At 33.3% G+C, this 27,696-nt stretch overlaps 4 protein-coding genes across 4 annotated transcripts; 3 read left to right on the forward strand and 1 right to left on the reverse strand.

The window, feature by feature from the left end:
- The first annotated feature begins 9,460 nt into the window (after window positions 1–9,460).
- LOC105644360 (wound-responsive protein-like protein) lies at window positions 9,461–11,121 on the forward strand. Its single transcript, XM_012229663.4, has 2 exons — window positions 9,461–9,620; window positions 10,818–11,121. Exons 1-2 carry the CDS (start codon window positions 9,550–9,552, stop codon window positions 10,888–10,890), a joined length of 144 nt encoding a protein of 47 aa, XP_012085053.1. The 5' UTR covers window positions 9,461–9,549; the 3' UTR covers window positions 10,891–11,121.
- Window positions 11,122–13,545: 2,424 nt separating this feature from the next.
- Window positions 13,546–15,031, forward strand: LOC105644358 (acidic leucine-rich nuclear phosphoprotein 32 family B protein). The gene has a single exon (XM_012229662.4). It carries the CDS (start codon window positions 13,683–13,685, stop codon window positions 14,928–14,930), a length of 1,248 nt encoding a protein of 415 aa, XP_012085052.1. The 5' UTR covers window positions 13,546–13,682; the 3' UTR covers window positions 14,931–15,031.
- A 2,542-nt stretch (window positions 15,032–17,573) lies between these two features.
- On the forward strand, window positions 17,574–20,155 carry QUA1 (Nucleotide-diphospho-sugar transferases superfamily protein). Its single transcript, XM_012229661.4, has 3 exons — window positions 17,574–17,866; window positions 18,138–19,385; window positions 19,592–20,155. Exons 1-3 carry the CDS (start codon window positions 17,708–17,710, stop codon window positions 19,865–19,867), a joined length of 1,683 nt encoding a protein of 560 aa, XP_012085051.1. The 5' UTR covers window positions 17,574–17,707; the 3' UTR covers window positions 19,868–20,155.
- A 576-nt stretch (window positions 20,156–20,731) lies between these two features.
- Window positions 20,732–26,931, reverse strand: LOC105644356 (Nuclear transport factor 2 (NTF2) family protein with RNA binding (RRM-RBD-RNP motifs) domain-containing protein). Its single transcript, XM_012229660.4, has 10 exons — window positions 26,695–26,931; window positions 26,213–26,268; window positions 25,975–26,112; window positions 25,299–25,587; window positions 24,971–25,215; window positions 24,603–24,777; window positions 24,334–24,455; window positions 24,194–24,253; window positions 21,900–21,960; window positions 20,732–21,202 (listed from the first exon to the last, which is right to left on the reverse strand). The coding sequence occupies exons 2-10, from the start codon at window positions 26,252–26,254 to the stop codon at window positions 20,910–20,912; spliced, it is 1,425 nt and encodes a 474-aa protein (XP_012085050.1). The 5' UTR covers window positions 26,255–26,268; window positions 26,695–26,931; the 3' UTR covers window positions 20,732–20,909.
- Between the last annotated feature and the right edge of the window lie 765 nt (window positions 26,932–27,696).

Genomic DNA, 27,696 nt, shown 5'->3' on the forward strand with positions numbered 1-27,696 from the left:
AAATAAACAAACTCAGTCTGTACGTAGTCCAATTTTAATCTATGTAATTCAATTTTTAATTTTATCGATTTAATGTGAAATTATTCCTTCTCCTAGTTGAAAAGTAAAGGTATCTCTTCCAGAAGTGACATCACATTTTGTTCATGTAATACCAACCCCTCACTACAATTAGCAAGTTAAAATCGTATAAGGCTAGCAGCAAGTCCAATTTATAACTATATCAAAATTGAGTAATATTGACCCTTTAAATTTATTAGATTGTAATTTAAGTATTGAATTGAATTTGAATTTATGTCAATTTAACTTTTAATTTTCTAAATTTAGCAATTGAGTCAATAGTTTAATTAATGATGTCTTACCATATTAAATTCATAAATTTAAAGAGTCCAATTTACTTCAATTAAAATTTATAAACTAAATTAAAATTTTGGAATAAGTTTAGTGGTCAAAGTACTATTTTGCGTAATATTTATTTATAAATTGAATGTATTTTAATAGTTATCTTTTTCATAAAATAATGATTAATTTCTTTTATACGCCAAAACTAGACTGCTATAATGCTACTGTGGATCCTCCCATCCCGAAAGAACATTTTAAATGCCCAATAAGGTAATTTTACCAAGAAGGGAAATAGATATAATGAGAGCTAAAAAGCATATTTTGGACAAATACAAGGGCAAATAAGTAATGTGATGCTAGAGAGGAGGTGATGTGTACTGGGGATAAAGTGGGAATAATAGAAATAGTTGAGGGTAGACAAAGTGGTAGAGGAAAATTATTAATAGCGTGGGTTAGTTGGTAGAATGCTAAGGGCACCGACGAGCTGTGATTGGATGGGCGGCCTGCCATATAAGCGTCTAGATAACATCCCGCCAATATCACACGTACTGTAAATAGTATAATTATAATTTACAATACTTTATATTTTACCTTAATTAATAATTTAAAAATATTATTCTCAAATATTTTTATATTTCCTATTTAATTTGAGTTTTTTTTTTTTTATTTAGGATTTAACCTTATTTTCATATTTAGATAAGATTATATTTTTCTATTTAAGAAATGATCGTTTTAATTTCTTTATTTGCATTATTCTTCTTTCAAGTAAATTATGAACATTTTCAGTTGAATTGGGTTATAAGTTAATTAAATTTTCTATCATAATAAAAATAAAATGTTTATGAAATATCAAATTGGATATGCATTTATATTAAGAAATACCGAAAAATACGAATCGTTTGTTGATCTTACTACGTAAATAGCATCATTTCAATAAATTTGACAAAATATATTTATCTAGCATTTGAATTTGAATGAGGCAATGGCAACTTATCAACCAACTAAGATTTACATTATTCATTGCCTTTTATAGTTTCAATATAAATTTCCTTTTATAATTCTGCCTTAATTGCCTTTAAGGCAAAATTATAAATGAGAATTGGGCTTAGTTTTAATTCCTATTAAAGCTCAATCATACGAAGGAACCAACGTTTGCTAATTTGATTTTTTTTCTTTTTAAGAATGATATTCAGTTTCATTTGAAATTATATTAAAAATAATTAATTAACATTTCAGTTTGAGAACATCGAAAACCATAAGAGTCACAGTGTAAGTAACATTCACCTACCATTTTAACAAAACCAACTAAATGTAAACTCAAAATAGGAGGTAGATAAAATGACTAAATTTCTTGTTACAATAGAAAAAAAGAAAAATATTTAAATTAGAATGTAAATTCTTAATCTTTAAATGATATAAGTCATATAGTTCCTAAGGACAACTTAAAGGTGTTTACACATTAGAATCAACACCTATCCACTCTATGCCAAGTGTTTCACTAATTTCAAAATTTGATGCTATCTTAGAAGAGAAATTACCAAAGAAAATAAAGAAGATATTGGTAGCAGTTAACAAATGCATACAAAGCATCTAATTAGCATAAAAGGCTTAACTAACCTAGTGTTATGTTAACCTAATCCACCTTTGCCCCTTTTGATGCCAAGATCATACCATTTGCAAGATTAATATTACAATTTTGGGAATTAGCTAACCTTAACATTCTTCTTTATTCATATTTTATGTTTAGTATGGATAAAAAAATTTATTTTAAATTCCTAGTTATGATCCAAACATGAAAATTCATTCATATAATAAATTTTTAAAAATGTGCATTTTCTTTTCATAACTTACCAGCATCAAGAAAGTTATCTTTTCTCTTATTGAGAATCAAACTGCAGAAAGAAGTGATGAATCCGATTAGATCTCTATCTTCTTTATTGCCCTACAGAGAAGGTTATTCAAAGTATAACAATAGAAATATAATTCACATAGAATAACATTTAAAAAAAAAAAAAAAAAAAAAAAAAACTAAGTGAAACTGACGCCATAAATCATATAAGCTTGATTTGAAGAGGTATAGTCAATAACTGTGCAAGAACTGTGAATTTCAAATTTAGATATTACTAAAAAAAACAAATACTGGTCATTAAGATGAATTTAGAAAATGAAATAAATAATCATTTAATAGAGAAACATCCTTCCTCATAGAAAACAAAAAAGATTCACGCATACCTTCAAGCTCAAATTCTTTTACCAACAATCTGTAAATAGGATAAAATATAAATTACATAATAATGGTACGCATCAAACCATAATAAACACAATTACAATTTCTTCAATAGAAATTCAGTATTGAACCTAAGTAAGCTTCTTTCCTGGTGAATCTCCTACATAACTGGAAAAGTATTTTCAATTTCAAAACTCATTTATGAAAATCACTGATCAGTTTATGAGATCCTCTCATCAAATGGTCCATGATTTTCATCTTTCAAAATTCGTGCATGAATATTTATGCCCAAAATAATTTTGCAACACTAAATCTATCATTTTAATCACATCCCTAAAAACAACAAAATCATATTGAAATTTTTAATAAACAAAAACCTTCTATAATCATTTTAATTGTGAATAATGTTAGGAATCAGCTCTGATACCAGTTGTTGGGCATCAGCTCTGATACCACTCGTTGGGCCCTTTCAACCGATTAAGAGAAAATTAACGCAGCGAAATAATAAACTTGTGACACACAGATATTTACGTGGTTCACCCTCAACTGTTTAGGGCTACGTCCACGGGACAAAATCCGAATCATTCTTCCACTATTAAAATAGTAGGTACACAACGAGAGTAATACAAAAATAGTGACACTCAAAGTGTTTCCCAAAAACACTCTATAATAATTTCCTCACTATTTTTCTCTCCCCTAAGTTTAGAAAACCCATCCTAAAATTAGAAAACTCTCTCGCTACATTTTCTCTCTTCTTTCTTCTGTGTGTTGTGTGTTCTGCCTCTGCCTCTATTTATAGGCAGGTTAACGCGTAGAAATGCCATGTACAACTCCTGCCGTGTACAACTCCATTGCCTTCCATTTTTGACTACACGTAGGGATGCCGTGTACAACTCCGTTGCCTTCCATTTTTGACTTCCTATATTTTCCTTTCAAATTTATTGTGGGTCCCACTTGAGTGGGCACACAACCACAACAAATCTCCCCCTGCACACTCAAGTGAGGACGTTAGCCATCATCATCCCTGCAGCTATAATCTATTAGATCTGCCCACCATCTTGTACCGCCGCTACAACTTTGCGGGACACGCCGCCCGACCTCCTTTTGTCGGGAAGACTTTCGACACAAGACACCACCTGCAGATCTTTTTTCGGTCTTGGTTCTGTTGTTACACAGCAACTCTTTGCACGCTTCAGTAATCTTGATTGCCACGACACGGCTCCCTCTGCAAATGTGATTAGATATCCTGATGTAGACTTTCTCGAGTCAACATCCCCAGCCATATCTGCATCGGTATAACCGACTAATACTGGCTTCTCATCTCCAAAGCATAAACATACTTTGGTTGTACCTCGAAGATCCATTTCACTGCAGTCCAATGTTCCTTTCCAAGATTTTAAAGAAACTGACTCACTACTCCGACTGAGTGAGCAATATCTGGCCGTGTACAAACCATGGCATACATCAAGCTTCCAACTGCTGAAGCATATGAAATCTTTTCCATTCTTCCTTCTCTCCATCCGTAGAAGGGCACTGTTTAGAACTTAATTTAAAGTGATTAGTAAGAGGCAACTAACCGTTTTTGCGTTCTCCATTCTAAACCTTTGAAGTACTTTCTCAATGTACTTCTCTTGTGACAACCATAATTTCTTGGTTCATCGATTTCTTGTAATCTTCATGCCAAGAATTTGCTTTGTTGGTCCCAAGTCTCTCACGCAAAGACTTACTAGATTTCTGACCAACAATCAACCACATAGAGCAAAAACAATGTAGTCATCAACAGAGAATTTCTTCATAAAAACACAGTGATCTGAAGTAGTCTTTCTGTAGCCTTGCTCCCCCATAACAGACTCAAACTTCTTGTACCACTGTCTAAGTGCCTGCTTCAAGCCGTACAGACTCTTCTTCAGTTTGCAAACACAATCCTCTTTTTCTACGAAACCCTCTGACTGCTCCATGTATATTTCTGAGATATCGTCCACCTCAGCAAACACTGGCCCACTTTGCTCTGAGTCGCTGGCCACTGGACTTTTGAGATATCGTCCACCTCTGCAAACACTGGCCCACTCTGCTCTGAGTTGCTGGCCACCATGTTATGTCTGTCATCCACCTCTGCAAACACTTGCCTACTCTACTCTGAGTCGCTGGTAACTGTGTTATGTCTGTCATCAACCTTTGCAAACACTGCCCACTCTGCTCTGAGTCGCTGGCAATTGTGTTATGTCTGTCGTCCACCTTTGCAAAAATTGGCCCACTCTGCTCTGAGTCGCTGGCCACTGTGGACTTTCTGAGATGTCGTCCACCTCTGCAAACACTGGCCCACTCTGCTCTGAGTCACTGGCCACTAGACTTTCTGAGATATCGTCCACCTCTGCAAACACTGGCCCACTCTGCTCTGAGTCGCTGGCCACTGGACTTTCTGAGATATCGTCCACCTTTACAAACACTGGCCCACTCTATTCTGAGTTGCTGGCAACTGTGTTTTGTTTGTTGTCCACCTCTGCAAACATTGGCCCACTCTACTCTGAGTCGCTGGCCACCGTGTTATGTCTGTCATCCACCTCTGCAAACACTTGCCCACTCTACTCTGAGTCGCTGGCAACTGTGTTATGTCTCTTGTTCACTTTGACTTGTGCAGAATATCTTCACCAACATAAACCGTATACGTGAACAGTAGTATACGTGAATAGTGATCATGAATAGTAACAGTATACTCGAATAGTAACTGTATGCATGAATAGTAACTGTACATGTGAATAGTACTATGTGTGAATAGTGCTGGGCTTAACCGTGACGGCTCAGCAACAGTAACGCCAATAGTAACTATTCACTATCAACCGCGAGTTACTATTTTACTATTCATCACTAAGTCGATTCTGCAACGTCTTTCCGAGCGGACAACACCAATGGACTCGTCGTAATTTTCTCTTCATCGTGGTATATTTATTTTCAAAATATATCCACGGATCCGGTACCACTATCTGACCGGCTGGGCCTACCGAAACCTTCGGCTCTGATACCACTTGTTAGGAATCAGCTCTGATACCAGTTGTTGGGCATCAGCTCTGATACCACTCGTTGGGCCCTTTCAACCGATTAAGAGAAAATTAACGCAGCGGAATAATAAACTTGTGACACACAGATATTTACGTGGTTCACCCTCAACTGTTTAGGGCTACGTCCACGGGACAAAATTCGAATCATTCTTCCACTATTAAAATAGTAGGTACACAACGAGAGTAATACAAAAATAGTGACACTCAAAGTGTTTCCCAAAAACACTCTATAATAATTTCCTCACTATTTTTCTCTTCCCTAAGTTTAGGAAACCCATCCTAAAATTAGAAAACTCTCTCGCTACATTTTCTCTCTTCTTTCTTCTGTGTGTTGTGTGTTCTGCCTCTGCCTCTATTTATAGGCAGATTAACGCGTAGAAATGCCATGTACAACTCCTGCCGTGTACAACTCCATTGCCTTCCATTTTTGACTACACGTAGGGATGCCGTGTACAACTACGTTGCCTTCCATTTTTGACTTCCTATATTTTCCTTTCAAATTTATTGTGGGTCCCACTTGAGTGGGCACACAACCACAACAAATAAAGATAGAAAATGTGAGAGTAATGGTGAAAATCGTTGATTATCAGGGAGACAGAAAATCTGAGTGTAACGGTGAAAATCATTGATTATCAAAGGAGACCTACAAAAATCCAGAATCAATTAAAAAATTACTTATTTTAATATTAGTGTAAACTATGTGATACAATTTCCACGGCTTTAGACGCAAGTTCATTTTCTACATCTAAGAGGGTGAAAAAGAAGTATCAGTAGAACTAATCAAATCTAACTCATAAGTAGATGATTAAAGCTCACCTTGTTGATTGAAATTGCCAAAAATGACTTGGTATCGTCAAAAATCAACGCTCCACATCCACCTCTCTCTGTCTTTCATCACTGTCGAGCTTAGAAGGACAAAGAAATATAACCTTGGATGTTAGTTAGCCTGAACTGTGACGCAACACCGAGTGGAGATGCAACAGTAAGGAGAGGAGACATCAATCGCTTGAGCAAAAAGAAGAAATGAGTTTTTATTTTTGATGCGACTCTATTTTATTATGAAAGAGGGAACAATATATTTGTTTGGCTTTATTTAAGAGGGGAACAAAGAGAACTAGATGAGTAGAAATCATAAAGTAAAAAGGGGAAAGGTTGTGCTTAGGGGTGTTAACGAGCCGAGCTGAGTCGAGCTCCTGCCAAGCTCGAAGCTCTGCTCAATAGGATTTAGCTCAACTCAAGCTTCGTTCAATAGCTCAACTCGAATTCGGCTTGAGCTCGAGAGGCTCGAGTTCAACTCAAAAAATTTTGAGCTCGGATTCAGCTTGAGGTTCGAGGCTCGAGGAAGTCCAAAATAAATATTATATATATTATATATAAAGCTCGACAAGGCTCAATCAAGCTCGATGAGCTTTCGAGCTGAACATCATTAGGCTCAAGTTTAAACTTGATTCGAGCCGAACTTTTTTCGAATCGAGCTCGAATAGCTCGCGAGCTGGCTTGACTCATTCATACCCTTAGTTGTGCTAAATTTTTATGAGAATCTCTCTCCTTAAAATATAAAATTTCCTTCCAATCTCTTAGTTAAAATAGAAGCAAATGCTCAAAATCTATACAATCTCACTTTTTAGAGGAAGCATCACTTCAACATTGGAAAAATCCTTTGATTCTCCTTTATATATATATATATATAATGTTTTATTCATCGCACCTTCGATCGATTCGATACATACTTTCTACCGTGTGTCTTTTCATTTGAATAACTTTTTAAATTCTTCTAAGAAAAGTGGTTACTTTAATAAGTAATTCTATAATAAAATCTAGTATTTTTTAATAACTCACTTAATTACTTTTATTTGTCACCTAATTTTTTTTATTCACATGGAAAATTATTTAAGCTATGATATCATTAACCATAACCTAGTTTATAGTAGGCACTTTAAAAAACTTGTGTGTCTGATTTAGTGACAAATGCAATGAGTAAAGTTTACTGAAATTCTTTTACTTGTTCCGTTACATTTTATTTGTATGGTTTGATAAAATAGACATATTAAAAATTTAGTTAAAGAAAGTTATTTTGCCATTTTTTACCCTTAACTCATTGAAAATATTAATAAAAATCCTTCATTTAATGAAGGATCATAAATATTATTATGAAAAAAATAATTATTTACATGTATAAATTTAAAAATCTTACAAATATTTTGGGACGTCCAGAAAAGAAATAATAAATAAACAAAATAGGACGGAAAGAGTATATAATTTCTAAACCATTTGGTGTTCGAAGTTTACTAGTTCCACTGGTCCTAATTTTTCCCTCTCAAATGTTTAAAATGACTCTATTTCTTGAATCGAAACTTAAGACTTTTAATTAAGCAAAAAATGATATTTATAGTTAATTCCAACCCTTTTATAGTAAAAATATTAAAATTTTAATATCTCTTGATCTCAATAAATTTTTTTTTCTTAGCAATAATACTGCTATTGAATCAACAATGACATATACATGTTTAATTTTAACGGTAACAAAAAATTTAACCACGATATACAATTTAATTACTGCAGTTAATTATATTTTATATGAAAAAAAATAGTGTGAGAAAGAACGGACGCAAATCCAACTGAAAATTGGTTGGAAATTTCTCTGTTCTGAAGGCGTTGCGCTGACTGCTGTTATGTCCAGCTGTGGATGAAAATAGCCGCATGATTATTGACTTTTCCGTGTGGAAAGGATTTTAAACGGTCAAAATCGAAATATTTTGGAGTTATTTTTAAATGGTAACTAAATAAATAAATATAGAATAGTACTGTACTGGTCATAGGGAAGCTTCTCCCCATGGCCCACTTTGGCGCTGTTGAGCTAGAAAACAAACACAGAAGAGATAGAGACCGGAATGACCGTGCAGTCAAACAATCAAATATGGTAAAAACTAAAAAACTACTTCTTTGGGTAAAAAGTGTGTTTGGGTTTCAATTGACTGCTATTCTGCTTGTGGGTAGTGGCTTGACTTGTCATTTACTAATCGTATATTCAGAATACACTTCTTTTGCAATTCAAGCGAAAAAGCCACAAATCTACAACATTTATTGAAATTTTTATACGAAAAAAATTCATATTTTGATTTGAAGAGTTTTGTGAATTTGATTGAATATTTAAATTTTATAACATAAAATTATTTAAATAATAATTTTATCCACTTTGGTCTTTAAAAGTGTTTTATATAAATATAGAATTTAGCTGTTTGAGTAACTTTTCATGAAACGTTAAAAGTTAAACATTGCATGAGTTAATATTTCATAAAATGCTACTTTAACATCTAAAAGTTAGTCCAAATGTTATGTTACTGAACAATTTTTTAAATAGTGTTTAACATTTTGATTACAAGTTATTTAAAATTAATAGTACAAAACTTAGGTTCTCATAAAATTTTAATAGTTTGATTCCATAAATGAATTATATAAATTTTTATAGAATTTATTTATAAGTTTTGTATTTAAATTAACATATGCTAAAATTAACAAAATTTACAAATAAGTTATAATTATATAATGATACAAGCACTAAAAATAATTAATTTGGAATATAAATTAATAAATTTTACTATATATTAAAATGAATTCTACAATTGTTTCAAAACATTAAATATTTTTACTTCAATTTTATTTACTTTCAACATCCATAGGAATTTGGTGGCTTTTTCTGTCAAAAAAATAAAAGGTGGCTTAGAATGGATCGGGCTTTTGAAAGGGCCCATGTTACACAAACTGTTCGGCCCCGAAAAGATAACGAGACCCAATACTGGCCCCAATCTCTTTTTTCTATAAAAGGCGCTCCCATGACCCTTCGGATCCTAGACATTTAACGACGAAGTTGGAGAAGCTTTGCGGCACAGGAAAAAAGTTAGGGTTTATACAGAAGCATTCTCTACAATGATTTACGACGTCAACTCTCCTCTCTTTCGTTCCTTCCTTAGCCAGAAGGGTGGCTCCTCTGATAAGAGGTATTCATTAAGTTTCTCTCTCTCTGTCTGTGTTTGTGCTAATTTAAGGACCTGCTTTTTTGTTACATTTATGAACATCTTAGTTCCATTTATGAACATCTTGTTGTAATTTGATGGTTTTAAATAGGATATTTATGTACTTTCTCTTCTTCTTCTTCTTCTTTTTTTTTTTTTTTTTTTTTTTTTTTTTTTTTTTTTGCGAGTTCCAATTTTGATATTATGTAGAAGGAATATTTGGTAAAAGTTTTTGAAAATTTTTGCTGTTGTTGGTTAATATTCTAAAATAAAAACCTGGGAAATTTTTTCTACTTAATTTAGGCTGAAAATTTGTGAGAATCTGCTTTTTTGACATTGGTTTTCTTAATGCATTATGTTGTTTTATCTCCTACTTTAATTCATTAAATGAATAGAGTTTTTATGTTTGAACTTTAAATTTGACATTCCCTTAAATTGAATATGAATATGAATTGATGATTGAATGTGACATAAATTGGATACAAATGCTTATGTGAGGTTTGATTATGAACCATGTTTGGACTGACCTTTTACTGAATTCGCGTGGAATAACTAATGAACATGAGGATTTGCTTTTACTTTCTTGAATGTCTTCCATTAAGTTTCTTTATGAGACGTTTTGATGCCTTTATGTGGTTCCTGATGCCATATGGCTCGAAGACAGCTTTTCCAGTCTGCAACTCATTCTTAGCATTTACAGCATGGTTCTACACTTCTACTTGTTCTAGAAAAAAAATCTTCTTCAGAGGATTTACTTCTATATATAATTATTATTTGGCATTCCTTTGCATTATTTTTCCTTAACCAATTGCTCCCTCCGTTCTTTTGTCCTTTCCTTTCTTCCGGGCATTGATAATGATCCTCAATTCCATTTGCTAGTGCTAACATATTTGGCGGGCAACTTAGTGTCTGGAATTTATTATACATTAAATAATATTCCTCTCACATGAGAGATTCTTTTTATTGTTTGTCTTTGTTTTTGTTAACTAGGATGTGCCTGTTTTCCTGTTTTTATGTGCTGAACTTGAAGTTGATGATTTAGCCTCCCTATTTGGATTAACTATCTGCATCTCCCTTTAAAGACTTCATCTAAGCTTTCATTAAGTTGATCTTCTATGCTGCATGATTTGTCTTGTTATTGGACAATCTGTAACTTAGATGTAGTTTTGTTTGATATTTCAGAAAAATGGAGGAGCAAAAGCCAAAGGAACAAAGGCCCAAAGCAAGCGAGAATAAGCCTGTTATGACAGAGTAAAGCTGTTATGATGGAGTGACAGGTGCCTTGTCTACTGAAGCTTTAAATGGGTTTGAATGAATGAAAGATTTTTCAAATTGATATTGTGAAATGTCAGGAATTTTGATTATCTTGTCTAATATGAATGAATGTATTGCTGGACTAAGTTCTTAAATTTGTAGCTTGTTTGGATACGGTGTTATTTTGAGATTGCGATGGGAATAGAATTCTGAGAAATTGTTTTGCAGTGAATTTGGTAATGGTATCAAAGCATATGATGATATAGCATCTCAACTACATGACTTGGAGTGTTATTTTCTGAGAATTTATTCTATGTAGCGTCAAACAAATGTGATTTGGAACAATGGCTTGATAAATGAGTTGTCTATTTGAAAATTAATGGCATAAAGTGTATAGTTCGAATACTTGAAGTGGAGGAGTTTGGAATTGGTATGGCTAAAATGAAGGCTTGCCCTTTTTTATGATATGAACAATGACCAGGCAAGTGTGAATGGTGCTGCCTCATTTTGCATGGTGTACATTTTCACACTTGAAAAGTCGACTGGAAATTTGCTGCTGCTGCTTTTTTTTTTTTTAATCCTAATCCTCATATCGTTTCTGTTTAAAATAACCAGAAGAGGGATTGTATTAGAGAACAGGTGTTAGGATAGGAGAGGATATCATTTTATCTGGTGGTTAACCCTAAAGATGCTTTCTTCAGGCAAAACTAATGGGAAAGTGATTTCTAGGAGTGGGGGCACATGTTAAAGTTATCAACAGCTGGGTCCGGTTGTCTATGATTATATTAGCCATAGTAGCCTTCAAGTTGAAGGTACCTCTGCTATGGCATTTATCTCATTTAATTGTTTATAATTATAAAGATGAAAATAAAATTAGACTTTTCACAGTTCTGGAATGGCAAACCCATGGCAGACTTTTCACAGTTTTGGTTGATTATTACAGATTTCCGTTTCTTATGTGGTTTCTGTTCAAAAAATTGATTTTTCTAGAACAAATTTGCTCTGCTTTTGGATATTCTTTGTCTGCAATATTATCTTTGCAGGATCGAATGTTCTGAATAGAGTAATTCTTGCTCTGCAAATTATTTAAAATATAAATTTCATTCTGAGGTATTTGGATTCGACTGTTTATATTCTGAGGTAATTGGAACATAATAGTTGATGTGATGGGTTGAAATTATAGCAAAAAAAAGGATATTAGCTCATAAACTAACTCTGTTTCTAGGAAATTAGAGTTTTTTTCGTGAATCTTGCATGAGATCCCGATTTCAAGCTTGTAGATTAACCTGAATTAAAAGATTACCATTTTCTTGATTTTAACTTTTCTGCAGATTTTAAGGTAAAGAAAACAAAAAGTTCTGACATATGGTTCTGAATTTAGAAAAGCAAACATCCAATAGACGACCAAATTTTGTCATTTTTCTTAATAATAACTAAAAGAAGAAAAAGTATTCTATTTTTGTTTATGTTCCTGCAAATGCTTCTAATACAGAGTAGAAGACTTTAGTGGTCAAACATAAAAAAAAAAAAGGAAATAAAAAGTAGAATCTACTAAAATCTCTCTAAAACATCCTTATAGAAAACCAAAAGTGAAACAAGACACCTGGGTCCGTTTATGGGTTAAAAGCTAGAGAACAGAGAGATGCATGGAGGGCAATGCACTTGAGTAGCTATGAGTGGTTTCCCATGTGCACCAATCTAATCTCTAAATCCTCACTCTTCTTCTGTCTCCTTTAATCATGCTATGCTTTAACCTATCCACATATCGTTTTTTATCTACATTTGTTTCTAATTGCAAAATTACTCTTTCTCTTCCTTTTATCTTTAGATAATCACATCAATTCAATGTTTAACTGCGGTACCTACTGTAACAAATCCATTGTTGGTTGCCAACTGATTATGGTGGCAATCAATGGAATTAGTCACTTAAGTAAAAAGAAAAAGGTCAAGTTAATAAATTGGTTTTTGGTTACTTATCCATATGATACATCACAGACACTTCAAGGTAGAAATCATAATTTTTAAATTGATATTTAAAAAAAAAAATTAAATTTGATTTCTTTAGTTGAAAAGAATCTGGTTTTTTGAATCTTGATCTTGTTATTATATCACTATAATTGTATTATGAGTGCATGATGTGAATATGTTATTTTATAAAGAAATTACAACAAATCTACAATCATCCTCGCGATCATTTTTAAATTGTCAAATATTCTATATATTTATGTATATAATTAGCATTCTAATGCTTGTAATTGACTAGATATTATCTTGCTTACTTAGCCTTGTAGGTTAGAATTATTAGTATATTTCTCTTAATAGTCCAGTTTAATAAATCTCCATGGTTATTAAAACAGATTTGTCAGAGATTACTTTGGTAATCCCAATTAGGATAAAAGCAGTTCAAATAAAGTTGGTGGTTAAAGAAAAACGGAGTAAAGTTTCTAAAGTTGCTTTCTTTTTCTTTTTTCTTTTTTTAGTTGTTTCCCTTGTCAATGTTTTGTTATACTCTCTGTCTCTGTCTCTGTCTCTGTCTCTGTCCGTCTCTCTCTAGTCTCTCCCCTTTCACTTTGATATATTTTCCTCCCCCTTTATTCACGCCGCTCTCACTTCCAATTTCACACTTTCTTTCTCTCATTTTTTAGACCAAAACAAGGAAAACCAAACTCCTTACCTCAATTCTCCATTTTCTAACACAATCACCACTTGCTTCGTATTCTGTTCTGTTTCTTTCAAAGAATTGAAAACAGAACAAGAAAGAAGAAGAAGAAGAAGAAGAAGAAGAAAAAGAAAATGTCTGAATTTTCTTTATCCACAAAAACATCCAAGAAAATACACTTCTCAAGTCTTCTCCTCTCGGACTTATTCTCTTTTTGTTCTTTCATTTTGTCTCATCCTCTATATTTCTTTTATTTCATTTTCTTGTCTCCTTATTTCTTCAAGATTCTCTCGTTCCTATCTCCTCTCTTTATTACTACTTTCCTTTTGCTCTTAGTTCTCCTTACTGTATCTCCAAATCTTGTTCTTGAAAATTGGAGCACTGAATTGTCAGAATCGAAAGTAAGCTTTGCACTTGGAGCATATCAAGCTGTTGTAGAGAAATTGCGGTCTAAAGTAAATGAAGATGTGAATCATAAGGAGATTAATCAATTTGAGGAGTTAGAAGTGTATAAAATTGTCTTTGATACATCTAATATTGATTTTGGAGAACACCTAATTGAAGATTCTGAGCCAGAAGTTGAAAAAAACTGCTTAGCAAGCATTGAAACACAAGTCAGTGCTAAGGTTGAAAAAAATTCAGTTGTGATTACAAGGCTAGAAAGTTCTGAGTCGATAATGGAAGAGAAAAGATTAGGAGTCTCCATGCATCAAAAGAACAAGTTTGAAGAATTCTCGCGCCAAAAGGAAGAAAAAGAAGTCAAGCCACTAAGTGAGAATTCCAATAAAGTTGAAGAACAGAAGGAAGAAATGTATATAAGCGGATCCAAGGCACTGAGTCATTTACTAAGCGACAGTAAAGTAAGTGGTAATGATGATGATAACAGAGAGTACATTTCAAGAATGAATTCTCAAAGATCAGAAACAAATTCTTGGAGTCCTGAGTACAATTCCAAGGTTGCTGATAATTATCAGACAATGGGATCGAATCTTGGGAGTTTCGGATCAATGAGGAAAGAAAAAGAGTGGAGAAGAACATTAGCATGCAAGCTTTTCGAGGAGAGACACAATGCAGATGGAGGTGAAGGGATGGATTCACTTTGGGAGACATACGAGACTGACTCCATTAAACTGCAGGCAAAAAGCAAATCAAAGAAAGGAAAGAAAGGGAGCATGGAGAATTATTACAATGGTGAAAATGAGGAAGAGGAAGAAGAAGATGAGAGTAATGCACAACTATGCTGCTTGCAAGCACTCAAGTTCTCAGCTGGGAAGATGAATTTGGGAATGGGAAGACCTAATCTTGTTAAGATCTCCAAAGCCCTAAAAGGTATTGGATGGTTGCACAATGTAACTAAGCATGGAAAAAAGAGTTACTATTAGTTTAATTTAATAAGATTTTTACTTCTCTTAATTAAAATTATGTGGATTTTGTTTCAAGAATCACAAAGTAAATATGTTATAATACTTATATTTTGCATTCAGTTCTTGCTAAAAAGCTGCTGATATTAATTTTCGGAGGATGTGATGTGGTGGGTTGAGTGTAGATGGCCAGTGGGAGCTCTTATGTTTAATAAAAATCAACAATCATATGGCTCAAAGAAAATGCTTTGGCGTTGCCATGAAAATTATTGATTCACTAAAGTTTACCCACTTTTGAAGAAATGTGTAGGGTGCCCTTCACAAATGTCACGTCACATGGGGGATGTTGTGATTCATAGCAAGCCTATAGAGGAACTCAACTGATTTATCTTCTATCTTCAGTTGTTAATTATTAGTAAATAAATATCTTCAGCTGTCATTGTGATGGCATCCTAGGTGTTTTATTTTTGGTTAATTATTTGCATTTTGCTTCCAAATGATGCATGATTGAAAAAAGAAAAAGTTTAGTACATGTCTTGATGGCCTAAAAGAAAAATCACTCATCTTCCTAACCTACAATGCAAAGAATCTCAGCCTAGGCAAAATCATTCTTAGAGTATATACAGAGCGATCAGCAGAATGAAAATAAAAATTTCATATATCCGATTTCAATTATCTTAGAGTTAAAACTTGCTGTATTTGACTATTTCATTACACAAATATAGTACCAGAGCGTTTCTTATGAATCAAACTATGAATTCTGCCAAGGTAGGTATAATAGCATTTGAAGGCTTTGAATGGAAAAAGTAATGAAGGCCTCAAAATTCTGTTTGGTTTCCATTTCAAGAAAAACATCAATGTCTACAGCAATTTGATAAGAAGCTCTACCTGAAAAACAAAGGAAAAAGGGTTCCTAAATTAATTAATGCTAAAGTCGCCAGATTCCAACTGTTGGAAATATATGATATTAGGTAAGGTAAGGTGAAAAACAGCTAAGGGTTTGCTTTTTCTTAATAAGAAAGAAGGTTTTTACCGTTGGAATTCATAATCTATCAATATTTTAAGTGGCGAGAAGATCAATTCAAAAATATTTTTCTATAAATTATTTAACGGAAACAAAAGAAAATAGTTTCAATTTTTTTGTATAAGTAGATATAAATTAGGATTATGATAGAAAGCATCCCAATCATATTGATTGAAGTACGTAGTTGTGAAAGAAAACACGATACTAGTTTATAATTTTAAATTATAAATAACTACTTTTTATCATCATTAGGATTTTGTGGAACAAAACATACTTGGAGCTTTAAGAATTCACTTTATTAGGTTTTTCTTGGTCATGGGTCAAAAATTAATTAATTAATATTACTTAGCTAGTAACTTATAGTTGAGTTATATTTTGTTAATGATTTGCTCCTAAATTTTTTTTTTTTTTTGGTCCATTTCAATTGAAATAGCCTATTCTAACATCTAGTCAAAAATAGGTAATTAGTTAAGAGTATTTTTGCACTTTGAAATCATTTGATTCTATTTCCATGCATATTATATAGTTTTAATAAAGATATTGCCGACAAAAGAAAACTTATGCAAATTATTACAATAATAATTTTTAAGGTCCTTTTTAACTCTTTTTATTTCTAATTTGTACATGTATTTCTATGCTCGGATAATTCTTTTAGCGGTTACAGACTTAAAAAAAAAAAATTGTTTCTTTTGATAATTAATGTAGGTTAGTTGGTCCATTTTTATTGACATAAATGTAGCTATGTAGTTAGGATAAGTAATGAGTTAGAATGATTTTTCTATTCCATTTCCATGATATCACAAGTTAAATTTCTGTCAAAAAGAAAAGTGATATTATGAGATAAAAAAAATTTTGTATGCTAAATTTCCTTTTCTAATAACAAAATTCTCTCTCTTTCATTTTCTTTATAATAAATGGCATTACAAATATGGAACCAATTAATTAATATGGTTGGGTGAAAGTTTTATGTTGCAGTTGTCTTAAAGCTATAAAAACAGGAAAGGAGTGGAGAGAGAATTTTCAATGTCTATCTTCAATTCAACTGAAAATATAAATTTAACAGGATATTTATATATACATAATTAATATTTACTTATAATTTAATTGTATTATTCTTTTATCCATTTCAATTGTAGCTTTAGAATTTTTCCCCATTTTAAAAGATTGAGAGATCATTAATTATTTTTTAAAATTTTTATTGTAGGATGATTATAAATTCTGGTCCATACTTTCTAAAAATTACTATAAAATACGAATTTAAAACTTTTGATTAAGGAGAAGAATAACATTAATTACTTATATATATATATATATATATATATATATATATATATATATATATATTATGTAAAATAGAAATAATTTTGTTGGAAGAGTGACAGGAAATATTTTATTATAATATAAAATGTCTACGAATTATCTCACACCGACACCATCAATATTTATTATATGAATCCCGCGTTTTTTCCAGTCTACAAGTGGCAGTGGCACACAACAATTACCGAACTGTCATCAACTTAAAAACTAAAACCACAGATCTCTTGGGCCCGCATAATTTGACGGTCGAGATCAGTTTATGGAATATTATACTGATAAAAACACCGTAATATCTCTCTATCAATCTCTCCTTCTCCGGAAGAAAAAAGAAAGCCGCTGAAAGTGAGAGCCAATAGGAGGAGAGTGAGAGCTCTCGCTTTTCTCTATCTGGCCGTTTTATGATTCTATAGTGTTTTTGCCTTTTACGTTCTTTCGTTCGAAGGGAAACAGCACAACAATGGCGATTTATCGAAGCTCGAGAAGTGGATTAATGCGCAGTTTTAGTTTGTCGTTTAGAGTGTTGGCCTCCGCCATTACCATTGCAGTGTTTCTCTTCTTCACTGTCTCTTTCCTCTTCACTTCCCATTCTCACTCTTCTACAGACCTTCACCACTTTGTAAGTTATACATTCTCTCTCTCGATCTAGTTTCAGTTTTTCTTTCCTTTCTCGGGAAACAAACAAGATCTAGTATGAACTCTATTGTAAGTTGAATTAAAATGTTATTTTTTTTAAATTCCGGGATAAGAAAAGCCTAGGACAAAAGCATGTTTGCTTACAGATCTTAAAATTTTCTGTTGATTAATTTCCACATTTATTTTTTTTTCTCTTAAGCATAATTAGGATTGGCATTTTTGTTTACAATTTTTTTTATTGTTTTTACTGTTAGGGTTTCAAAAGCATACCTTCTAGATTCGGATCAGGGAGAAGATCCGTTCTTGCACTGAAATCGGATCCGCTGAAGCCTCGGTTGGATCAGATCCGAAAGCAAGCTGACGATCACCGATCTCTCGCTCTTGCTTATGCATCCTATGCCCGGAAGCTTAAGCTTGAGAACTCCAAGCTTGTTAGGGTCTTTGCTGATCTTTCTCGAAACTACACTGATCTGATTAACAAACCCTCGTATCGGGCTCTCTTTGAGTCTGATTCTCTCTCAATTGAGGAATCCACTTTGCGACAATTTGAGAAGGAAGTGAAAGAGAGAATCAAACTCACGCGCCAAGTAATTGCCGAGGCAAAAGAAAGTTTTGACAATCAGTTGAAAATTCAGAAGTTAAAAGATACAATTTTTGCTGTTAATGAGCAATTAACTAAAGCCAAAAAGCAAGGGGCTTTCTCGAGTTTGATTGCTGCGAAATCAATACCTAAGAGCTTGCATTGCCTTGCTATGAGGTTGATGGAGGAGAGAATTGCTCATCCTGAGAAATATTCCGATGAAGGGAAGGCACCAGCACCTGAATTGGAGGACCCAAAGCTTTATCATTATGCTATTTTCTCAGATAATGTCATTGCTGCATCAGTGGTGGTGAACTCGGCTGTGAAAAATGCAAAAGAGCCGTGGAAACATGTTTTTCATGTTGTGACTGATAAAATGAATCTTGGGGCCATGCAGGTTATGTTCAAATTGAAAGATTACAATGGGGCGCATGTTGAAGTGAAAGCTGTTGAGGATTATAAATTTTTGAATTCTTCCTATGTGCCTGTACTCAGACAATTGGAATCAGCAAATCTGCAAAGGTTTTACTTTGAGAATAAGCTTGAGAATGCAACCAAGGATACTACAAATATGAAGTTTAGGAATCCCAAGTATCTGTCAATTTTGAATCACCTGAGGTTTTACTTGCCTGAAATGTATCCAAAGTTGCACAGGATATTGTTTTTAGATGATGATATTGTGGTGCAGAAGGATTTGACTGGGTTGTGGAAGATCGATATGGATGGCAAGGTGAATGGGGCAGTGGAAACTTGTTTTGGGTCTTTTCACAGATACGCACAGTATATGAATTTCTCACATCCTTTGATTAGGGAGAAGTTTAATCCGAAGGCATGTGCTTGGGCATATGGGATGAACTTCTTTGATTTGGATGCATGGAGGAAGGAGAAGTGCACAGAGCAGTATCATTATTGGCAGAATCTGGTAAGATAGCATTATTTCTCTGTTAATTGTGTCATGCTATGTTTGATCATCTCCTTTTCACATGCATAGTTTTTCGGGTACTTAGATTTAGAGTAGACGTTTCACTATATCTTGTTGTGTTCTGACATTAACAATGTTGGAAACCGTCTTTACTTCTTGTGTTGCAAAAGACAGTCACTGAATTTGTAATGCTGCTAATGTTGCAGAATGAGAACCGAACCTTGTGGAAACTGGGGACATTGCCACCAGGTCTAATCACATTTTATTCAACAACAAAACCACTAGACAAGTCATGGCATGTTTTGGGGCTTGGATATAATCCAAGCATAAGCATGGATGAGATCAGCAATGCTGCAGTGGTGCACTTCAACGGTAACATGAAGCCATGGCTAGACATCGCGATGACCCAGTTTAAGCCGCTCTGGACAAAGTATGTTGACTATGAAATGGAGTTTGTCCAGTCATGCAATTTTGGTCTCTGATTAAGCAGTGGTTATGCCAGTTCTGGTGTTGCAGCAGGAAAAAAAGTCAAATCTTTTGAAGTCTCTAGTTATTTGTTACACGCAGTCATCACCAATTACTTGTGCTTCATCAGTTAACCTGGAAGCAAATCAGCATCTTTTCAAGTGTAGCATATTTTACTTGGGTTAAGTCTAGATTTCTTTTTCTTAATTTATACGTGTCATGCAACTAAACTTTGTTGTATTTGGCAAATGTAGCTCTTAAGAAAATGGTTATAGCATTCAAGAAATTTGCAACTGTTATGGTAAGCTGAGGGTTTTGATGAAACTGGAAAGGAGTTGCCGATATATAATCGTGTTGGGTACAACTAAAGGTGGAAATAGTTCAAATTGCTTTTATGGGCTGATTTATGAGAAACAGTGATCAAAAGCTAAGCTGAAGTTCAAAGTTAATGCAAAAGCAGACAAATTATTTTGTAGTCATGTTCCAAAATAAATATCAGTAAGGTTAAATTTGAAAAGGTCTACTTGAAGCCAACCTGAAGGATTCAATTCAAACAACGTTTGTCAACTCACATAATATGAAAACGTGAAAGGCAATAATGATGATGTCTCACCCACAACAATACATAAAAAATAAGGTCAACTTGCCCATGTGTGAATAAAATAAAATTCCGAGTAGAATACAAGCCAGCCCTCGTCCACACCTAATAAGATCCAACCCTACTCAGTAAAAATATCGCTACTACTGGAACCATTGGAAGGATTTTACGAAATATGAGAGAAATCAAGCCCGGACAATTTTTCATAAAGCTTAAGGGTTAAAACTATAATGCACTGAAACATTTCTGCTATCCACCGAAATGACTTCTTGTCAAGGAAGAATGGACAAAAAGTCGAGAAAGCAATCCTTAAAATAAAAAAAATCTTAAACAAAAATTTCAGAAAGCTCATCTGTAGAACTCTATGATCTCGTTTAGTGCTATTAAATCAATCTGATAAACTAATGAACACAAAAATATATTTAATCACTCCCAAAAACCAACTTTCAAGTTACAGATCTTCAAGCAGTAGCAGAAACTCGTGGTGCTGTGGTTTTAGCCGCAGCATTAAAAGTCAATCCACCAGCTCGGTTTGCTCGGCCACCGTTGCTCCCCATCTTATCAGCCCTTCGATATCCTTCACCTCCACGGTTTGAATACCCACCCCGGTTACCATTCCTATTTCCAAACTCTGTCCTGTTATTGAAATCACCACGGCCGTAGGTTTTGTTCCCTCCAAAATTTCCACGCCCTCTTGCTCCCTCGTTCCTATATCCAACCCCTCCTCCAGAAGAGAATCGTCCCCTATTGTTCCCTGCAGATCAAGTCGCTTTTGAGCAAAAGAAATAGGCAGAAACAGAAAAAGTAGTAGGCAAATAGTCCATAAAATGGCACACAGGGTTTTCTTTTGTCCACCCGCCTTGAAAAGAATCAAACAAAATTTCAGCGTTCATCAATTAAGTAACAAATTTCAGGGGCAAAAGCCTCATTAGATAACAAAACTACTCAAAACAACTTCACAAGATTGCTTCCCATCCTCCTAGCATGTGAGGAAAGAAAAAAAGAATTCGTAATGCTACTACCTAGTACCACATGCTTCCATATCTAGCTTTCTGTGCATCACATAACCTCCTTAGTTCAATGCTAAGATCTTTATTTATACCAGACATAGACATTATTCATTCAATAACATTTTCTTCCAAACGGTTTGCAACTGGTACATCTCCTAGTCATAAACTTAGAATTTATTATTCTACTAGGTGACAGATACAACTTAAGAAACATGTTCTGATGTTCATCCCTTATTGGATTAAAACCCACAATTTCTACTGCACAGTTCTTAATCTGACAAAAAACCTAACTTCTATATTAAATTGAAGATCTTGAACTATATGAATATGGTTGCAATTTTGGTAACTCAAACTATTGCTCACATATAATGTTTGTGAAATAAATAAAGTTCATAACAACTTTATCGAGTGAATTTTTTTATCGTAAAAACCCAAACTTACCTCGAGTAGATCTCTTTTCCTCAACAACAACCCGGCATCCATTAATCATGATAGGAGAAGCCTGAAAAATCAGCAATAATATGACTCAAAAAATAGTTTAGAGAAATACATTAATGAAAGAATATTAGATCAAGAAAGTCAAAAGTAAATGCAACACTAAGTTCTATTTTATCATATGTAACTATGTAACCATCAGCTACCTAAACTAAGAAAAGAACAACTCAGAGAATAAGACCTTTTGTTTCGAAGGTCTGACAAGTACATAATCAACAGTGGGGGACAAGCAATCACACTATTCATAATGGAACAAAGATATAACTGCCTCAAATAACAGTGAAAGAGAGTTGAAAAGAATGCCAAAAAAAATGTAAAACCAATCTATAATTTACATTCATCACCACTTTGCTTCCACTTATTTCAACTAAAAACTCAATTGGATTCAAGTCTCACATATTCAAATACCAAGAAGTAATTTAATTAAGGACTTCGTAATCTGGGACTGATTCTTCCTTCAAATCTCAGGCACATATTAAGGTTATTGTTCACATTTTATGGAAGAATCATGCAACAGAAGTTCAAAAGAGTTTTGGTATGGAATGTTAGAGAGATTGCAGCGTAAAATTGCATGTTGCAGTCATAATCAAGTGGTTAAGATGGTAGGCATAGTAATTAACAACTTCCAGAAGAGCATTTACAGACCAAACAAATCCGTTGGTAGTATGGGTGGCAGCCATAGTCCTACTAATAGAATTGTTGATGATGAACTACAAATGCCCTTGTAAGTTATGACAAATATTCAGCACGAACAATGATTCTTATAAGTTCACATATACAACTTTAATCACTGTTTGGGATTAATTATCAACCAAACACTTAGTACCTAATGAAGCTGAGAAACAGAGATCCTTTATTTTCCATTTTATCCAACGCAGAACCGCTAAATCCTCGACTATTTCTTTTAAAAAAAAAATCAACTACCTTTCACAAAGCATATACAATAATACCAAAATAACCAAGCCCAATGTACTAATCAAATAAATAATTCGAAGTAGTCTCCATAAGGTAACATCATTTTGTCACAGTTAACCATTAATGCCAAGAAAATTCTATAAAACCTTCACACATACCTTCAACTAAGTCTATTCAATTTGACCTCTTTTTGAGAAATCAAAATATACATTCAGTTTTCTCCCCCCCCAAAAAAAAAAAAAAAAAAAAAAAAAAAAAAGAGATAGAGAAGAAAAGAAAACCAATGCATTCTGTTCGAATGTACAAAGTGCAAACGCAATCAGTGCCTCACTTAATCCTGGCCCCTTCCCTCCATTCAAGCAACTTGAACTTTAAACTTAATCGAAAAAAAAGTGACGTCATTTTCACAGCTGAAAATAATTTAGCAGCATACAGCTCAAAACAGCAACTATACTTGACAAAGATCACATGTTGGCAACAGCAGACCGCTGGCCACCCCCACCCCCACCCCTCCAAATTTTAAATTTTTATTTTTTTAAATTTACCTTATAAAATATAGAACAGTTTACCTTCTACCTATAAAACAGTGATTTTTTTGGTGTCACCCCCTCTAAATGTTGAAAAAATTTTTTTGCCCCCTCTAATTATTTTTTCTGGTTCCGCCACTGCAGGTTGGACTATAAGATATTCAATTCTACTTAACTGAGCCCATCAAAATGCCATCAGACACATTTTAGTAGTGAAAGAGAAGTTATCCTGCACCATTATGCTATCACCTACCTCATCTTTTTATAAAAGTTGTCCCATGAGACAGTACATAGTATCAACATTCGGTGTCTCAATGTTGTGCCACTCAAGTATCACTCGTGCAAAATGCAATACTAAACTGGCCATAGATGTGAACAACTGAGTACCATGTCACTACATGTGCCCTCAATTCAAGTAAAATATGTGGTATGGATCTTATTTTTAGAAAAGTAAAACAGATATTACGTAATTGAGAATTTTAATTCAAAAAAAAAAGAAAAAATTGAATGCACATTTTCTTTTCTTTTCTTTCCCAAAAAAGAAATCAGTAATATCAATGAATTATTAACAGACATCAAAAATTTGAAAAACAAAATCCATGGAATGGTTACACATGGTAAATTTACAAAAGGATTCATATCCACAAAGATATTCCCAAGACAAGGTACTTTATTTTTCTCTCTCCATTATCCAAAATGAGTTAAAATAATGATATCTAAATCAAGAAACAGGACAGTTGATCTGCATATAATCACAATAACATAAAAAAAGGTACAAGACATGGAAGAATGTCATACCTCTATGGCACTTTGTACAGCACTTACCACTTCAAATTCCACAAAGCCAAAGCAAAACCCCTGTAGTACAAATAGATTTTAAGAACTAACTAAAGGTCCAATAAATAATGAACGATACCAAAAATTGAGTTGTCTCGCACCTTTTGACACCTAACTTGAATCCCACCAGTCCTAATAGGTCCAAACTTCTTAAACTCACTATCAAGTAGAGCATGTGTAGCATCCAAAGGTAGACCTTTTACATAGATTGAAGGACCCTCAGCTGTAAATGAAAAAGTTAAATAAGCATATTAGATGAGTTATTAAATACATCTCTATTGTATGCACTAGTAGTTGAATATAATATACAAATGGATAAAAGATGTTTTGTCAAGCAAAGAAAAAACAAGCACAATAAAGCATTAAACACCTTCACCCTCCTGGGCATTCCCATTTTCAGTAGCATTTGAAGTGGAGACATGTGTCTCAGATGCCGCAGTAGGAATAACTGCAGCAATTACTTGTTCTTGACTCTTTGGTGTAGATCTGAGAGGAGAAGGGGCAGGGCTTGAAAACGGCGCAGCATTCTCCTTCATAACTTTCACCTAGAATGAAATATGAAGCATTCTAAAGATATAAAGGCCAATAATAGAATGCAAACACAGTCAAAATAAGGAAATCAAGTGCTGCAACTTTCAACAATTACCAGTTAAAACCAGACATAAGCTACTAATGCAATATAACAATCTGCAAAAGAATTCAGAAGAATAGCAATGCAATTACATAAAGGCAACTTACAATGGAGGCATACGACTTCTTTGGCACTTCTTCAATCTTAGAACTAGATTCAGCAACTATCTGTGACTCAGTAACCATCTGAGCATCATCAGGAATTTCATCGACAACTTCAGGCACTGGTTGTTCCTCTTCTTCAATTGAACCATCCCCATTCTCAGATGGGTCATAGACTTCCTCCCCATTGGCTTCCTCAGATAAAGCAATTGGTTGCTCAGAAATGTGATTTTCTTGTACAGAAGGGAGATCTGGAAAGGTTAAAAAAAAAAACCCATCAACATGAAGACACTAAAGAGCTGTGTATTGAAAATGCAAAGAGCATTCCTGTTACCCTGGCCTGGATTAACTGGAGCTTCAACAGTGTTAAAAAAACCAAGAGTTCCATTTTGATTCTTGGCATCATCAACATAACGGAAGACATCATTCAAAACATAATAGCCTTTGTCTTGAGGTGCCAAGAAGAAACTCTGAGCAAATTTCTGCCGTAAATTATCTTTTCCAGTCAAATACCCTGTCACGAGGACAAGGACTCCTCCATTGTATGATTCTTGTGAGTCAACTGTAGTAATTTCTGCTCTGAACTCGTCATAATTAAGTGAAAGTATCTTCTCATTTATGGCCTGCCTCACAAAAATCAGTCAAACACATAAAGCATCACAAGTTCAACGATGACTCGTATTTGGTAGGCAATTGATAAGCACTGACACAAGGAGCACAAGACCCATAATATAATCATGTATTTAATAAAGGGCATTAAAGAAAAGCCCAATTCCCATCATATTCCCTAATATCATATTTAGTTGCTGTAATGAGAAGTTGGTCAAAATTTTAATTTCCAAGATCAAGTAAACAAAATCTAACTTGTCTGGCAATTAGTTAATTCAAATTCTTTCTTTAGACATAATAAGCAAATATTAGAAAGAAATTTTTTATTTTAGCATTCTTTTTTCCTTTTACTTTCACAAACAAAAGTGCGCTGTGGTCGTGTAAAGTGAAGGAGAAATTACATGCATGGTAGTTGTGGTACTCATTATCCCACCCTCCTCTGGACGACCAAGCCTACTGACATCCTGGTAAAATCGGTGCACAAGTTCTGGCGATTGATGCAAGATCAGGTAGTACTGGTGAACAAATGCGTTACCAACCTAAATCCACCACGAACTCCAATTAGAACTATATTAAAGGGAAAGAAAAAGCTCACAGAAAACAGCACATATACTATATGTATTGTCTAAAGAATCATACAACATCAGGAGGAACTGTGGCTTGCTGGACTGATGCCGCCATTAATGTTGAAATTCCTGAAAATCAAACAAAAACCTAGTCAAACCTCCAAATTACTATCTAAAAACACAATATGTTTAAATATTTGGGAAAGACTTCGAAATTCAAAAATAATAATAACATTAACAAGCTAATTGAGAACCATCTAAAAGAAACACGACAATAGCCTTGAAGATATAATAAGAGTTTTCCTCGGAAAATCCTTTCTCGAAAAATAAAGAGCTCAAAAAAAAAAAAAAAAACCATGTTACTGGCTACCTTGCTTCAAATCATGAATAAAAAGAATTTAACTATAAGGTATCAGTTTACACATTATGTTCAGTAAGTACTAAGTGAAACATCTTCGTTTACTCTACAATCCATAACCGAAGAAAAGATAAGTTAAGAGATAAATTTTGGCCAAAGCATATGCAAATAAAATAAGCGAAGAGAAAATGGAGTACCTGAGCTCAGATTTGGATCCGAGAAAGATAGCAAGCGAATGAGGTGAGAGAAAGATGGTATTGGCTCTGCTACTTGCTCTTTCTTTCTCTCACCTCCGTTTAAGAATGGAGGTTTTTTAGGGTTTTTCTGGATCTTTCAGAGGCGCGAGAATGGAAATGGAAGGTGAAAAAATAGAAGGTATAAAGGAGGGCTTTGGAGCCTTTTATAGGAGGAATTTGGAGAAGGTTTTCTGTCACCAATGTGTGTGAGAGGTTTTCTGTACTACATATAGATAAACGGTGGAAATACTTTCAAAATATTGTTTTCTTTTTTTTCTTTTTTTTCTTTTTTTTTCTATGGAAAGCTTGCATATATAAAATAAATGACAAATTTCATGAAATAAGTATTATTCTAAAAATCTTAATATCCTACTAATATTTTTTTTCATTAACTAGTTATGTATTACACATGTCATGATATAAATTTTTATATATCATGTATTCATGTTTTGCGAGGATATTAAATTTTCTATCATTTAAAAAATTGAAAAAATATCATTAACATCTGCTCCACTAAAATAATAATTAAATTAAATTAAAATAAAAAAGTAAAATAGATAGAGATAGGAAGTAACTACTTTTAAAATGAAAAGATTGATGGTATTTAGTAATTACTTTTTAAATAATACTTATTAATGATAGTTATTAACTTTGTTAATTACTAAAAAACTAAACATTTTATTGCTTATTAAAAAAAAAGAAGTTGAAATATTTTTTCAAACCTTAAGGACATTATTGATTTTAATAATTTTTTAAAACTACAAAGATATCTAAAAGGAAACAATTTAATAATTAATTATCTAATTAATTCTTGTAAATTTTATGTTATTAGATTATCCAAAAAAATATAATAGAAACTTAATTTTTTTTATAATGTAAGTTTTAATTTTTTGTATTAGTCTTTTAAAATGTGTGACTTATAGTTAAACTAATTTTTATTTAACTTATGAATATAATAAGAAA

This window comes from Jatropha curcas, chromosome 3, assembly GCF_041381405.1.
Source record: "Jatropha curcas cultivar XTBG-Jc1 chromosome 3, XTBG_Jcur_1.0, whole genome shotgun sequence".
Lineage (NCBI taxonomy): Eukaryota > Viridiplantae > Streptophyta > Magnoliopsida > Malpighiales > Euphorbiaceae > Jatropha > Jatropha curcas.